General features: G+C 38.8%; 1 protein-coding gene across 5 annotated transcripts in view; it reads left to right on the top strand.

Moving 5' to 3' along the window:
* The window catches only part of cacnb2a (calcium channel, voltage-dependent, beta 2a), a 73,598-nt gene that overhangs the window by 7,911 nt on the left and 49,344 nt on the right, over positions 1-16,343 (top strand). Inside the window, exon 1 of one of the 5 annotated variants that reach the window (XM_061712971.1) lies at positions 4,371-4,466. The exons of 2 other annotated variants lie outside the window; for them this stretch is intronic. In XM_061712971.1, coding sequence (XP_061568955.1) covers positions 4,419-4,466 — 48 coding nt within the window. In that variant the 5' untranslated portion in view covers positions 4,371-4,418. Of the gene's footprint in view, positions 1-4,370; positions 4,467-10,883; positions 11,279-14,657; positions 14,787-16,343 lie in introns of those variants that run through there. 2 more of the 5 variants (XM_061712972.1, XM_061712974.1) reach the window with 2 other exon arrangements.

The raw sequence follows: 16,343 nt of genomic DNA, 5'->3' as shown, positions 1-16,343 counted from the left end.
AAGGAACTCAAACACGTCAACAAAGATGTTTAATATTGATACACAAACCGAGTCAAAAAATGTTGTCATTTCAAATGTGCAGGTGGGTCTGAGAAGCTCTTGGGTTTTTAAAATGCAACATCCAAATACACTTAAGACCAAACAACCCTCTCAAAGAACTGTACTTTGGGTGCTAAAGATTATAGCACCCAAGCATTATCTGAGGATCATTATATAAGCAATTTATTAAAGCAGGGAGTGTACAGACTAGACAAATGGGAGACTCAACACAGCCGAGACCTTGTGCCCTGACTACATCTCAAGTATAAGGGTTAACACTTATTTGAGGACACTGAAATACAGATTCTGGACAGTAAAAGATGGATGGTTTAAGTGAGGAATGAAAGACGCCATCTATGTAAAACAGAAAAAACTAAAGTTATCAGAGGAGGTGGCTTCAGGTTACACCTACCAAATGCTTTCAATGCAGCCTTGACTCAAAACCATTCAATTAGAAATGAAGATGCTTTTCTGATGTGTGCAGATCAAGAAACCAAGAAAAGAAGTCCAAATATATGTTATGCAAGTGTTTTGGATTACCGTGATTGATTACTTTGAATTTACACCTTTTTATAAAAAAGATAATTTTATGAATACGACATTTCATTATTGAACTGTAATGACACACATCTCTATCTTCTTCTTTAAACTATCAAATGTGTAAGAATGATGAAAGTGGCTCAAGATGATCTGTATCATTTATATCATGTGAACCTTGCAGGGCTAACACTGGCAGAGATTCAGTCAAGTTGACTACAAATTATTAAAAAAGAAAACATTAATCCCCTCTACTTAGAACTTGAAAGCATACCTAAATAAATGCTGATCAAGACTAATCTTTTTTTTTTAGATTGCCATCTTTCTGCTTTTGTGTTTCTGTTTTATCATAGTGGCTTAAATGTGCACCTTTGATGGCCGTAGAACTATCAGCAGCCTGCATTCTTTCCCTTGATCTAACTTTATGTTATCACACAAAGTTTGCATCCAGCGCTCAACTTTACTTGGATTACATTTACTCCTGCAACCCTGCCTGTATGAATTAGTGGGCTTGTCCAATCCTCTTTTCTCTCTTCCCATCTCAGCTTCTTCACGGTACTTTTGTAGTATTTATTAAAATGGTGCAGATCATTATATTTAAGTCATAAGAGGGGATGAAGTTAGATTTTAAATTTAACCTCTGAAGAGCAGGTTTTGCTTTCACTCTTTTCAGTCATCCCATGTTGCTTTATTAAAAAAGGCTACAGGGATGCATAGCCTACTATAAAGTAAGGTGTTAGATATAACTGATAGATTCAATTAATCGCTGTTTTCATGATCAATTCTAAGGCTGTATATTCACATGCTGGTTAAGAAATTGTTCAAGTCCACAAAATATTGTATTTAGAAAAGAGCTGAGCTCCAACAGTCACCCCTTTTCCTGGTATTTTAATCACAATATGGAGTAATTTAATTAGCTTGTACTCAACCTTTGAAAGCTTGCTCCTGCTGCTTTCTGGCTGATTTATTGAAGCCGTCTTCTGGGCAGTGAAGGAGACAAAAGGAGAGAAAAAACACATCTTTCACAGTTCTATTACTTGCATAATCTCATTAGGTTTCTAATTCTATGTAATGAGTAAACCTTGAAGCAGGAATTACAGCTTCTTCATTGTATTACCATGATTTTAGAAGGTGCACCCTGGCAGCACATCTTGAGGCTAGATTAAAATGGGAGTATTTTATTATGCAGACGTAATACCCTGTCGTAATGCTCATGGCATCAGCTGCTGAGTGATTGTATCTGAAGAAAAACGGCCTTTCAAGGTAACTGATACATGTGATTACCTCCTCACCATGAGGTCCACAGCTTTGTTCACGATGATGCCTTTACATAACTGACACTTGTCAGTCCGTAAAATATTGGCTGTAAAGATGGGACAACAGCCCAGACTTTATGAAACATGAAGTGTGTGTTAGGTTTGAGGAGATGTTTAGATACTGATACTATCACTGAGGAGACTTGCTAAAGATTGACCATTTTATGTTTTTACATTTTCTTTGTGCAAAAATTCTGTATACAACTCAAATCAACAATGTTTCCTGTGTATGGATGTACAGTTTGATATCTTTAAATTCAAATTCCACCAACTAAATACCACGTACCCCCAAAATTACAACTCAAAAAATAGAAAAGCCTGGACCAATATGAAAAATTTAAAAAAATATCCAGCAATTTTAAATGTACTTATCTGTGCAGATAGCATGAACGCATGCTTTTTCCATCAACTCAATCCTCTTTACACTTCATGCCTGCGAACATGCATGTATCATCCCAATTTTTCAGATTTTTTATATTTTCCTTCGGGGATTGATAAAGTATTTTTAAATTGAATTGAGTTTTTGAATTTGGGGTTTTAAATTGGGTTAAATTGTTAATTGGTAAATTAACTGTATCAACTTTAATTCAACTATTACAAAAAGTCAATCAGGTTATGATGGTTAAGTTTAATTGAGGGGTAATTTGTAAGGCACACAGAGCAGTGTCATAAAGACTACACATAACAATAATGACATAAAAATATAAGGGACATGAAAACACCAACAATACATAAAAAGCTATGATCAGCTGCAATTACTTATACATTACAGTAAACATTAAAACAGGGGTAAAAATAATATGAAGTTCAAGTGGCCTCAGGTACATTGAACTTACATATTGAATAGAAATTATTTTCTTATTTTAATAGGTCTCTTAGGAGACTATTATGAAAAACATGTTTTCTCTTGCAGACATGGCTCAGAAGCTGAATTTCTAATTCATTTAGCAAAAAAAAATCAAAAGCTTGTTTTTAAGATATTCAAGGCCTGTTTAAAATAGGTATTAGATGCCATAATAGGTCTCCTTTAAATAAAACAGTAGATAAAAGACTTAATGAATAAATTAATATAGAAAAGGTTCTGAAAACCACCACAAGTATTATTGGACTGCGTAGTCATTTTAAACATCTATATAATTTCTGTAATTCCAGTGACACTTTTTTTTTAATGAATGCCCTTTAAATGTTTTATTAAAGTGTTAATATAAGTCATTTTTTTTTCAAAGTGCATGACACTTCAAGAAGGACTTTGGTAAATATTAAAACTCAGTCAGTCTCTAATACTATTTTCTCACTTGCCCTTGTCCTTAATAAAGGACTAAAGGAACGTCACTGCTGCTTTTTCACCTCATGTCTGTCATTAAACACTGACACACGGAGAGGATTTGTTATTTCTGCCTGATGCAGCAGTAACGACACAGCAGTGAGTCTGCATCTCATTTTGAACTTAATCATCTTAACATTTTGGGATAGGAGAAGAAAGGACTGTGGGTGGGTGTGCAATGAGAGGCTGGAATGACACAGTCACTCTCCCCGGTGGTAACACTCGGCATAAATGCATGATTTAAGTGTGCAAACGACTTCCTGCTGCAGCACAGGCAGAACTGTGCTGCAGCTCTGCTTTCTTTCGCAGGAGACGTACAGCGTTTTGTAACGTAAAGGAAAGTGCAACCTCCACAGCAAGCTGTGTCTGTCTCAGCATCTGTCTTTATCTTTCACATAAACTGTAAAGGGTTATACAATGGCAAAGAGGACTTAACCATGACACAGGAAGCAATAACAGAGAAAAGTGGAAAAAGAAGAAATGAAAGCTACAGAAAAAGAGAAAATCAAGAAAGCTCATGTTTGTGTTAAGCCTTTAAAACATGCAAATCTTAGATCAAAGGAAAGAGTAGATGCAGGGGGCATAGAGGCGGTACCCTCTGAACCAGCACACGCCACCTCCTCCTCATGCTGAGAAGAAACATGTGTGATGATGAGTGCGTCTAAATCCACTTGCAGCTGAACCAGTGTGCCAGCCCTGCAACTGTACTGTATGTCTCTGCCACAGCACAGCAGTGCTGCAGAGGATTTGGCAGCACGGAGGATCTGCTGGAGCGTATACAGATTTCGGGGTGGGGTAAAGCGTTCAGACGTGCACCTCACTGTTAGCTGGAGGGCACGCTGCTGCAACAGTCTGGAGATGGGCAGGGCAGCGGAGTATCACAATCTGACTTTCTGAATCCTCTCTGTTTGTGGGTCCGGAGAAATAGGTGCTCGCCTGGGAGGGGCGGACAGGCGTAGGGGGCGGGTGTGGATACGACAGCCCTCTTCTTTGCTCACTCCTCCATCAAGGATTCTTCTGCCCTTGTTCTGTTGGATCTTTTTTCTTTTTTTTTTTTTTTTTCTTTTTGTTTTTTTTTGGTGGTCTGCAACCTTGTGGACCCAGTCTGCAGACATGGATCAAGGCTGAATACTGTCAATGCTGCTGACTGACGGGGAGTCTGCGAGACAGCCTGTCTGTTTCTCCCCTCCCTGGTCCCCTTCATGCCGTGCTGTGGGCTGGGCCATCGCCGGAGAGCAGAGCTTCCATATGTGAGTGCTCTTTTGTGCGAGAGTAAGAGATTAAGAAGCTGATGGAGTCAACAGTTGCCATCATGTTGAGACGAGTAAACTTAATGATCGTTTTTTAAACAGCTGTTTTATGTTGAATTATAGTGTATGAGTTATTTCTGAAGTTGCAGATTCATAACTTTTTTTTAAATCTCAGGGCGCCTTTACAGCACGAATATAAGAAATAAAACATTTGTCAGCTTTCTTTATCTATGCTGATCACTCTTCTCTGGTGTAGTGCTCTTATTTTGAAATATATCCAAATTTTGAAGAATTCAGCTGGAAAATGTTTCTTGCACTGAGCTGCCAGTTATCTGCAGAGCTGCTCTAACTGTGCATGCAGCCGAACATGATAAATCTTTTATTTCGTATTTATTCCAGGGTTTGCACAGAGAGCTGAAACAGTAATGCTTTTGAATAGTAAGAGCACACTACAGGCTCAATGACTGATCTAACTGTGTTTTGCTGGTTTATTTCACGTGCCTTTTGTGTGCTAGTGTCTTTAATTAGATGCCCATTGTAGCTGTTCAACTTATGAACTGCAGTGAGAGGAAAATGTGGGTGTTTTTCTGCTAAATTTGACGTAAGGTGCCCTCCCCCAAACTATGTTTTGTGTTTATCATTTATATGTGGCTGGTTGACACAACAGATAATATATATTATCTACATTTTGATGCTCTCGATTACACAATGCAGAAAATGAGGGTGTTTTCCCTTTTCCCCACAGTTCTGTAGTACTGCAGATAAAATGATGCTCATTAATTGAATTTACCACTAGATGGCCACATTACACTTTAACTCTCACTCACAAGCAGAACTAAATCTTTTACCAGCAATGAGTTAACAAAGATCCCCGGAGTGCCCCCCAAAAGAACTGACACTGTGAGCACAAAGTGATACACCACTTGGGTCCTTCACATTTTTCCAAACAAAGGCTCCTGATAAGATTGCTTGCCAGTGACATTTAAAAAAAAAATAACCTTTTGTAAAGGGACCAAGACATGTGGGCCCATTATGACGTATTCTGTCTAGAAATGTGGACTTTGAAGGGTCCAGCTTCTCAGCTGGAGCCAAAAGGTTGAGAGGGAATAGTGCCTAGTAGTTCTGTGCAGACGTTTTCTTGGTTTGGATTACACAATTCAGTTTTGCGTGACACGCGCCACAGATCAATATTCAGCGCACAACAGTGTAAGCTTTAATTTAACTGATGAATGGATTAGTGTAGGACCAGCTGTTGAAACACCACTCTGGAGCATTTAAGCCACATGGGCAGAGTTTTTTTGCTTAAAAACAAACGCTCAGTCTGGTGGAGTATCACTGGCAACATGTTTGTTTAATACACAAAGGAAACATGTTGAAATTAATTTAATGAGTGGAGTTCAAGCTATGCTTGGCAGAGGGCCATGCAGGGCTGAACTCAAGAAGACCCTAGTTGCCGTGACACACCACTCTCTCTATGACACTCCTCTCACATGTTTCCAATATGGAGCACCAAACCGCCGTTTTACGTCTGAAATGGGGCGGAACACAATTCTGCTCTGGATGGAATGTGGAGCATGGAGACCCGGCCGGATGGGACTCCGTCTGACAGACTGAGTAGCCAGTCCCAGACACTCCTCATGGAAACTCAGCTAATTGAAGACAGCAGGGCCTACTCCATGCCCACATTTGTGTTGTAGGCTTCCCTGCTTGACATGATTCAGCAACAGGCAGCGTATGAATAAGCTGTTACACTAGGAGGCAAAAAATCTATCTGTTTTATAAAAAATTAACCTCATGGTTAAAAGAAAAGTAAAGCAAACATCAACCAATTTGTGCCAATGCATGTACTAGATGTAGATGAAATTTGAATATAAGAAACAAAAAATCACTCGTCTGAAGGTTTCCTGCCTCTTAAAAAGATTAAGAAAGGCAAACTATGTAGTTTATGTGTGCAGCGGTGAGCTAAACTCTCATTGCCAAGGTATATCCAGGAACTCCCAGTTTTCCAGACACTGGGATGAACGCCCAGGAAAGAGCGTCAGGCCAGCACAGAGTAGACTGGAGAAGGGTTTCCTTGGCAGCAGCTGCACGTTCTTTCACTTTTCCAAACAATATAGAAATTTCCGGAAACTGAGCAGCTAATTGGTCACAGAGGTCTTCAGGAATGTTTCACATTTAACTGCTTACTGATTTTAACAGCTTTTACATAATGCATCACATCACCATTAGACTGGAAAGTGTGATAAATGAAATATACATACTGTATATATATATGTGTGTGTGTGTGTATATTGGGGAGGTCTATGTCGAGTATAACTCTGCTCCAGCATGGAAATGGTGATGTGAGAGAGACATATTGATCCTCAGGCACTGAGGGTGTCTGAATTTTAAAACTGCTGCTGGTCTGGAGACAGTGAATTCATGGGTCGTGGGATGCACTTTAGTACAGCTTTGAAAAAAAGGATGTGTCATCTTTGTGAACAAATCCCGATATAATATAAAATGGCACAAAGGAACTTTACAATTTTTAGCTCTCTGTAGGCACTCTCAGTCATCATGTATACTATGGAGCTGTAATCAAACGTAGTTGTTGCAAGAAACAACCGAAGCATGGATGTGTTACTTTTTTAATATAAATTAATACTTCCTAAAAGTAATCAGTAAGTAAAAACCTTAATGACATTTATGAAAGCCTGCATGGCCGTGTTAGTAGGTCTTTTAGGTAGTTACAAAGAAAATAGTGCTTTGATTATTTATAGTAGAATTACAACACAATATGATTAGTTTTATTTGCATTTATTAATAAGTCTTCATTTGGAGTAACTAAATATTTTGACATTGGCTCTGTACTTAAAAGGATTTCAGAAGGCCCACGGATGTAAAGTCATCCATTCCCCTTGGTCAATAATACATTGTTCTTTGACTCTTGTTTGCTGCTCTGCTGCTGTCAGAATAAAGGTTTTGGAAGGATGGAGTGCTGTCATCAATTTTTGCAAAGCTTGCAGTTCCTAGCACAGCCTGTTCGAAATTTAATTTATAAGTCTCACATGATTTTACAACTATGTCTGTAATGTCCTATGCTGTTTATTTGCTCTGTAAAACAAAAGGTTTGGTTTAAAGCGCTTTATGCTCAGATTTTAAGCTACATAACTAGGCATGGGGCGATATACGATATTATCGTGTATCGCGATAAAAAACGGCAGCAATAACGTTATCGTGGGGTACTGTAATTATCGCCAAATTTAGCGAGTGTTATTTTTTTCATGTATTTTATTAATATTATTTATTATTATTATTTATTTAATATTTTTTCAGAGAGTAGTACAATCCGTGTGCATTTGACTACTGTGGCACTTTATTTTCACTCAATCTTTGTGTTGGCCATGCAGCTTTTGTTTTGTATACTACAGAGCAGTGCCTTTATTTTATTATTTTTCCAGAGAGCCGTACTAAGTAGCAGGCAGCCAGCCACTGTTAAAGTTTCAGAGAGTAATACAGAAGTATTTTCTTACAAAAAAAGAAAGTTCAAATAAGTACCGGTACCGGTACTATAGTTTACACTTTGTAATGCATAACATTTACAGTACACTATTTGTTTTCTACCTCAAGTGTCACTGTGTTGAGAATGATTTGAGAATAAATGTTCTGAAGGAACCAGTGGATCCACGGTTAGTGTTTTTCCTTGCATTTTAAGAATTTTATAAGCGACGCGCTAATATCGTGATACTATCGTAATCGTGATATTTTTGTCCACTAATATCGTGATATGAAATTTTCATATCGTCCCATGCCTATATAACTCAACATTCCCACCCTCACTCCTCCTCTTTCTCAATGTTTACATTGCCTTTAAGATACCTTATGTTGACTTGTGCGAAGTGCAATTTCCTTTTTGTAACCATGTTACAAATATTATAAGAGCTGCAGGAAAGTGGATGGTTGTGCTGGCATTGGACTGTTGGGGTTGCAGGCTTATCTTGCCCTGTAGAGGAGCATGATGCTCAGGCCAAACACACCGTCACTCAGGAACAGGAGCAGATGTTCTGTGAGGCCAATTAACAAGAGAGAGATGAAGACAAGCTTGTGGACCCAGGGAGGATTTCTGGTCCATATGGATATGAGAACGTTAATTAGCTTGCCATACTTTGAGATTGGATCAGGATCTGTGTACGGTTTAGTCTTAAAGTGCGATATTTGATTTTGTTCTGTTTTGTTTGATGATGTTATCAGTGATTTAATGAGTTCATACTTTTTTTCACACAATAAAAGAGAGAAACTTGCTTTTCAAAATGTGATGCATTGCTGCAAATAAAAAAGATACAGAAAAGAAAAAGTGAAATCTAAAAAAAAAGGCAATATTTACATTTTTTAAAATAAATTATATACCCGGTAAGTCATAGTGGATTTGATTCTCACATGACTTGATTGTTACATGAAGTTATAAGAATGTAAGGGTTTTATGTTATTAACAGACTGGCTCCAGCCCTCTTGATGAGGTGAATCAAAGAGAGAAAAAGGCTAACAAACTTTAATCTGCCACATAAAGGAGGATCTTTTCTGCTGGAATTTAAAAATCTACCTGACTGGACCACTTTTTTTTTCTCATAAATTTCGAGTGAAAGAGGGAAAATATCCTGTAGCTGACTGCAGTTTAGGGAAAATGTATGGATACTTGCAGACAATTTTGGTAGGTTACTAGTCCATTAGATTATATTTCTCAGAAAAAAATTACAATTAGCCTTGAGTTGTTCCAACATACCAAAATAAAGATATTGTATTGTTATGTTTATGCACTGTATTATTTTGGTTAACCGAATCCCAATTTTTTTTTTTGTGTTGTTCTAAAATCCAGCACAGGGAGTTATGCAATACTGCCTGGTATTACTGTTTTGAGTTGCCAGGTGAACAAGCAGTGTGAGTGGACGGAGAAAGCTAGCTATTTAGGACTGGCATATTGTTGGCTATATGGTGTTATTTTAAGAAGTAAAACCAGACTCTGTATACTCATTAAACAGAGCTATGGTTTCCAGAAGTTGCATAAATGTTGCTAAGAAAAGCAACCCAAGCCACCGTATTAAGAACTGAACTCTCTGCAGTCTGCTTTTTAGAGATGAGATACACTTCTGAAAGAGAGACAGAAACCAGAGCAATGGTGGTCAAAACAGTAGAATTCATGGTCTTAGATGACCAGCTCACGTTGCGTGTTGTTTTGATTGAACGTCTGGAGTTACTACAGTTTCCCAGGTCAGAAATACATCTGTGAAATAGCTCTGTCCAAACACTGTGAGACTTAATGATCATATGTCATGTCAGCTAAAACAGCTTTATGACAAACATTTGGACAACCAGGGTGTGTAGATTTTAAAATACTTTTTTATTTTGCATATGTGTGCATGTTTGTTTTTTTTACATCATATTCGTGCAGGCACTTTCAGTTGAATTCCTGCATTTCTTCTTTTAACATACAAAATCAATCAAATCAAAAGATGCTTTGTTTGTTAATAAAGAAAATAGAACTAATGTTAAATAACACTGGTATTGGATTAATTGTCAGTATTACAAGATTGGTTTATTCGGACTACACCAAATACCATTTTTGTTGTGCAGTGCATTTGCTCTAGTGTTTTGGATCTTCTCTGTGGCTCAATATCAACAAAGTGTGGGCTCTCAAATCAGCAATTATAGACTCCACTGATCTTTTACAAGTAATCCGGATCAACTTATACAAACAGACTGAAAGAACTACAGAGCTCTCTCGTATGGGAAGGGAAGCTGTTACAAAAGTGTGTTAGGCTGCAGAAGTCCAAGGGGAAGAAGGTCATTTAGAGTCCAAATTGTTGTTAAAAGAAAGAAGATTTAATTCTGGGTCAGAGAGCAATGCAGCTGAGCGCTGAGAAGAGATCAAAGAGAGTGCTCCTGAGAGTCTTCCTGCCGTCTGTCCTGGTATTCATCTCTTAGTAAAAAGGTGCCATGACAACAGGTACCAGCTGATCAAAAAGATGCACCCCAGAGAGAGGCAGAGATGCAGGGAGGATGGGTGGAGTTTAGAGGAAGAAAAGTGACATTAAGTAGGTGTAGAGTAAGAGAGCAGAGATAAAACAGCAGAGAGGGGAGGGTCATTAGTAGAGAGGGCATCCATATGAAGACAAGAGCAATTACTTTAGGAGTTGTGTTGCTCCTGTCTACTACTCATATGTGTATTTGTCAGTGACCTGGTTGCCAGCAAACAGCTCTGTGCTCTCCTTCAAAGATTCAGTGTTCTTCCTAATACTTCCATAAGCTCACCCTTGGGACCTGGCCACAACGATCTGCTCCGTGATTGGGCACATGCTGGTGCTCAGCAGGGCGGGGTTAAACCTGCGCGGATGTTTCATATTCATACTAAGCTTGAATACATAATCAGTCCATCAGGTCACTGTGTGCTGTCAGCAGGAGGAGACCCTTGGAGTTTGCTGGAAATTTCCCACTTGATTTTTGTACTTTTTGCCTGCTGAAGGAGCCTGAAAAATACTGCAAACTTTTTCTCGAATCGCTCCTTTTGCGTGTAGTGAAGTGTGGCGGGGTTCTTCTTCTTCACTGATGCTGAATTCGGTCAGAGGAGGTGTTCCGGCGTTCTCGCAGGTTTGCAGGGCAGATGATGACCTATGGCGGAGCTTGACGTGCCCCTGGCCATCACCCCTGATCTCGTGCAGACCTGGCCACGCAACAGGCTCTGGGGCTGAAATCTGCTGAGGAGGGGGCTCCTCGCTCCACATTACTGGCCTGCTCTCGTTGCCATGATCAAACCAAACAAGAATAAAAATGTTTCATGGGTGAGTAGTGAGTTCACATGGTGCAGGTTTGCTCCTATCGTGTGTTTTTCATATCTGTTCTGTAGTGTCTTCAAAACAACTGAAAGCTGTGGTGCATTTTGATAAGACTGATTAGATTTTCTAGTTCAACAGATTATATAGAGAGTATTGCAGTGCATTATCATTGATTTTTTTTCTGGTTTTTTTTCTGCTTCTGTACCCATTGGCTATTCCAAAGAGAAGCTTAGAGATTTAGATATTATATAACTGCAAGCTACTATGTGCCCACTTTATGAAATCTGGTTATCAGTCCACCAGACCTGTCTGTGTTGCAAGCAGCATGGCAAATGTTGATGAGTCGAAACAGGCAACTTTGTGCCGAGTCTCCAAGACAAGACCTGTAAGACCTGTTTAGTAAAAACAGTGACAATAACAGCAGGTAAACCAGCGATCGCTGTCCTCATCATGTCTCAGGTTCTCTTAGCCTGTGTGTGTTTGATATCTGATTCTTTGCCAGTGCAGACGGATCAGGAGAGATTATAGTGAGAGTGGCTTTGCAGGGATGAAATCAGCTACTTGGGAAAGGGGGGGTGGGGTATGGAATAGAGAGTATGAGATGGAGTTACGAATCCACTTTTTGTCCTTCTGTGGATATTTTTGTTATCTGATTCTGCAGTTGTTTCACCCACTCAACTCAGGCTCCTTTTCTGTAATTAATGAACTCTTGCCGGAGTCACTCATTATTAAGAGCAAGTGAAACTGTAATTGTGTCATTAGTCTGAAGCTAAATTCACATCCACATGTACTGTGTGCTTCATACAGTATAGAGGTGTTTGACACTGCAAATACTTATGATTTGTGTCCATTATAGTATAAATGTGCACATGTGTATAAATAGAGACGTACTTGTGTGTTTTCCTCCGGAGGGAAACATTGCTCTAGTTTGCCTCAAACCACCCATATGGCGCATATGTCAAGCTGCTTCTTTTCTGCAACCCCTCTCTGTGTCCTCATGCTGAACCTGACTGGTCCTGAACTGATCTGAGCTGAAAAGTTAAGAAAACATATTGAGATAATGTCACACGGATGGCAGGACCATTGCAATCAAAAGAAAATATCTTCACCGTTTTTTTACTTGAAAACGTGATTTGTTTTCATCCTCATGTTTGAAAGATTTTCTTTTTTACACAGCACAAAATAAATATACTGATTGTAAAAGATAAATACATAAATAGATATATTAAATTAGGAATCCCAGTCTGACATGTACACAGAACCACTATCACTCTTTTGTTCTATCTTCTGTGCATCTAGTATGCTCTTTTAACTCAGTTCCTTGTTTAATTCTCATTTAGATTCTGTAAGATAAGATAAGATAAGATGTTCCTTTATTAGTCCCACAGCGGGGAAATTCGCAGTGTACAGCAGCAAAGGGGATAGTGCAAAACAAGAGGCATCAATAGAAATAATAATAATACAATAATAAATATCAGAAGCACTGGCTTTTTGCAGTTGTGTTTTGCAAGAACAAAAGGAACAACAGGAGAGTTTCACAATCAGTTCATCAAAGAAACCTTTATGAGAATCCTTTCAGAATACTCTTAGAGCTTGTAAAAATGATGAAAACATTCCATTGAATTCCAGCTATTTGTTTTCAAACCATGCACTTTTAATCAATCAAATAAAAGGACACATTACTGCTCTGATGCTTTCAGATACGGATTCTGATACCTGGGCTTTGGGTACCAGTTGATATGAAGTACTCATCTGGTATTAATCTTCCAAAAAAATGTTTTTGTTTATTTTAGGGTTTTTTGTATTTGCTGCTACTTTATTTATTTTCCTACAGCCTTGAATGACTGTAAGATGATTGTAGCCAAAATATTACTTACACTTACACGTGTTGTCTTATCTATACCACGACTACAAATGTTCTATTACGCAGTGAAATCTAATATTTTCAATGAGGCTGGTCATCCAGGATACTGATTCCTAATTTTTGCACAGTATTGCTTTAGGTTTCTGACTTTCTTTGAGGTCTCTGAGGACAAAGTCCACAGTATACTCCTGCATCTCATCCATCTTCATCTTTGACAGAATGAAGTCCTGAATGAAATCACCCGTCACTGAATGGCCCTTTAAATGCCTTAAAAAGATTGCTTGTTTGGCATTTAGCAGCATCTGTGCCACCTCTGGAAGCAGTGGCTTTGCATGATGAGCATTCCAGCATAAAGTAGAGCCATATTCATGACATAATTCTAATGCAACATAGTTAGGTCAGTCCAACAACTCATGGGCCATCTGTTAACTCAAAACAGGAAGTTGCATGGTAGTATTACATAACTTCCTGTTTTGACTTTAAGAGACGAATTGGAAGTCTTTTATCAAAACTTGTGTGGTATCAGTTGGTGCATGGAAATGAATACTTTCAGATCCTGGTACCCACCCTTGGTTTTTGTTTTTCTTTTTGGCAGTAACAGCAAGTATTTCCAAGGCGGGTATCTGAATTGGAGCGACTCTTGGCTTGCTGTTGTTTTTTCTGGACTAAAAGGGGCGAAGGAACATGCGTTATGCAGCCAAATGGGAAGAAAAAGAAAGAAACATTCTGTTATGGCATTATTCATGCCATAACCTCTTTAGATATTAGTTTATTTCCTTTGGTTTCTGTAGAAACGTTTTAGATGCAGTTACAGCACCTCTGTAGCATGCTGCTCCTGAGTATTCACTTTTCTATCCAATAAGCTTAATGACTTTGAGGGCCACATTCATAATCACAGGGGTGGGCCGTGCCAGGCAGATTAGAACTCCAGATGGTGCTGTTACTGCCTGACTGTCTGGCGACGGATGCATAGCTGCAGGAGGTCACATGTTCTACAACTGCCTGTGCACCCTCGCCGCTCAGTTTCACAGTGATATGAAAGCTGCCCGTTCCTGGTAACTGCTGAGTTTTTGGGGAATTTCAAGGTTTGCTAGTGTATGTACAGAGTGTGTGTCTTACAAGCCGCCCTACATTATGACAGTTGAGTGGAGCATGCAACAGATGTCGCACTATCAAATTAAAGCGCACACACACTTCAGGGCTAACCATGACACCACAGAGCTTAAACACTTGACTATTTGTGTGTGTGTGTGTGTGCGTACATAAGTGCGTGTGTGTGTGTGCGGGTATGTGTGAGGACTTGTACCCATGTCAAAGTGTGATTGCCAGAGTCCCTCAGGGACTCTCTTAGCCACATGAGAGCTCTTGAGGATGACCACATCTCACATCTTCTCTAGATTTCACCCTCAGACTGACACCGGATTTATTAAAGAGCAACTTGTGTGCAGTGCAGCAGTCACTGTTATCCCTTTTGACCGTGTCAGAGGTTGGCTGTTTGTATGCCAGGCGTCAGCTGCTTGCACCTCTGGGTCATGGCGCTCTGAACAAAAACCAGGGGATTTGCATTATTCATTACAGTCGCTGTGGAGCGGACAGGCGACACAGGTGTCTTGGCATTGTGGGAGAACGAGTATGCCTAAGAAGCCAAAGGTAAATGAAAAATTGAAAACAAGGAACTTGTTCTTGTTTTTGATTAAATCCACAGCTTCTTTATGCATAGTTTTTGCTGTCAGTTGTGGTCCTCGCTTGTCCTGTGGGAGCTTTTGTTTAACTCACAGTGCTTTTGCTGTTTTTGTGAATTCTTTGGTGTTGTATTCATGGTAACATAAAGACCGTTGGAACATATTGTATGGTAGGTTTGTGAGGTCTAAACATGGAGCTTTTCTGCAACAATTCATCTTAGCATACTTTAAAAATTAGTTTAGTTTAGCTTGAGTTTTTTCCTGTAGTTCAATAAACAGGTGAGACAGGCTCCCAAGGCTTTTTGGTTGGGGAAAGACAATCTGTAGGGTTGTCTTTCTCTTTCCATGTGCAGATAACTTGGAAAGGTCCAGTGAAAGTGTCCATTAGAGCAGCTTAATCCTGTGTTTGCACAATGGTTCAGATAATTTAGGGTAGAATGATTTCATCTGCTGTTTTTCACAAAGTAAGATGCTCTCTAAAACCCTTTAACTGGTGATTCTACGTGTTTATATAAGCAATGCATGCTTGTGGGTTTTTCCAAAAAGGTTTTTTTGTTTGTTTTGCTTATTTTATTTCATAATTTTCAGCAAGTGTTAAATGCTTTTTATTACAAATCATATTCTGTGTACTTTCATATCCAAACAAGTTGTGGAAGCTTGTTTATTGAATATCTGGCTTTGACATTGTTCAAGATGGTTTGAATTTTGGGAAATGTTCTCATAAAGCTTTAGCGATTATTGTAGATTAAAATATACATTTATAAGAAAAACAGCCATCAGTTGCAGTTTTACTTTGCATCCATTCACTTGCCAAAAATCTTCTCTTATGCTTATTTAGTTGATATACTATACCATTTGGTTGGGAGCCACCATATAAAGAAACAAAGCAGCAGCTATTTGTGCTACAATCTTCATGTGTGTGACGTAAAATGTAAATCCACCTGCAAAAAAACATTGTCCGTAAGCCTGCAAGGGCTTATTTGAGTAACTCATTGTTGCTGGGTTTCATAATTCCAATATCACTCCCCCATCACATATCAAGAGATACATTACACATGGGGCCACTTTGGTTCTGTTGAAAACACCCCATATATAGTTGAGAAATATTTCACAGTAGGTTACAGTCTTCTTTTTTAAAGTTGCTGTAAAAATACCAGATCTTGTCTTTCATTTCTTCTACTATAAATCCTGGATAGGTTGAGAGGCTGAAGCAGATTTAAATCTGCTTACTAAAAGAAGCAATCACTACAATGTGAGTCAGGGGATCAAGTTGGCACAAGCAATCACCCCTGTGGGTGTTCTTGTGTACAGCGTGGAGTGTGTCCTCCTGACTGTAAAGATGCACAGTTTACAGACAAGCGTTTGTCTCTGACTGATCTGTTCAAGCTCGTATGTTAAGGGAAGCCAGATGCTCATCAGCAGTGTCTCATGTGTAAAAAAAAAAAAAAAATGTACTGTACTAAATTGTACTTTAAGAGGTAACAAGTATTTATAATTTTAGAATATAAAGAAAGTGATTTTTTTT

This window comes from Cololabis saira, chromosome 22 (genome assembly GCF_033807715.1).
Source record: "Cololabis saira isolate AMF1-May2022 chromosome 22, fColSai1.1, whole genome shotgun sequence".
Classification (NCBI taxonomy): Eukaryota; Metazoa; Chordata; class Actinopteri; order Beloniformes; family Belonidae; genus Cololabis; species Cololabis saira.
Note: the sequence above shows the minus strand (reverse complement) of the source record. Positions and strands in the feature narration are given on the sequence as shown.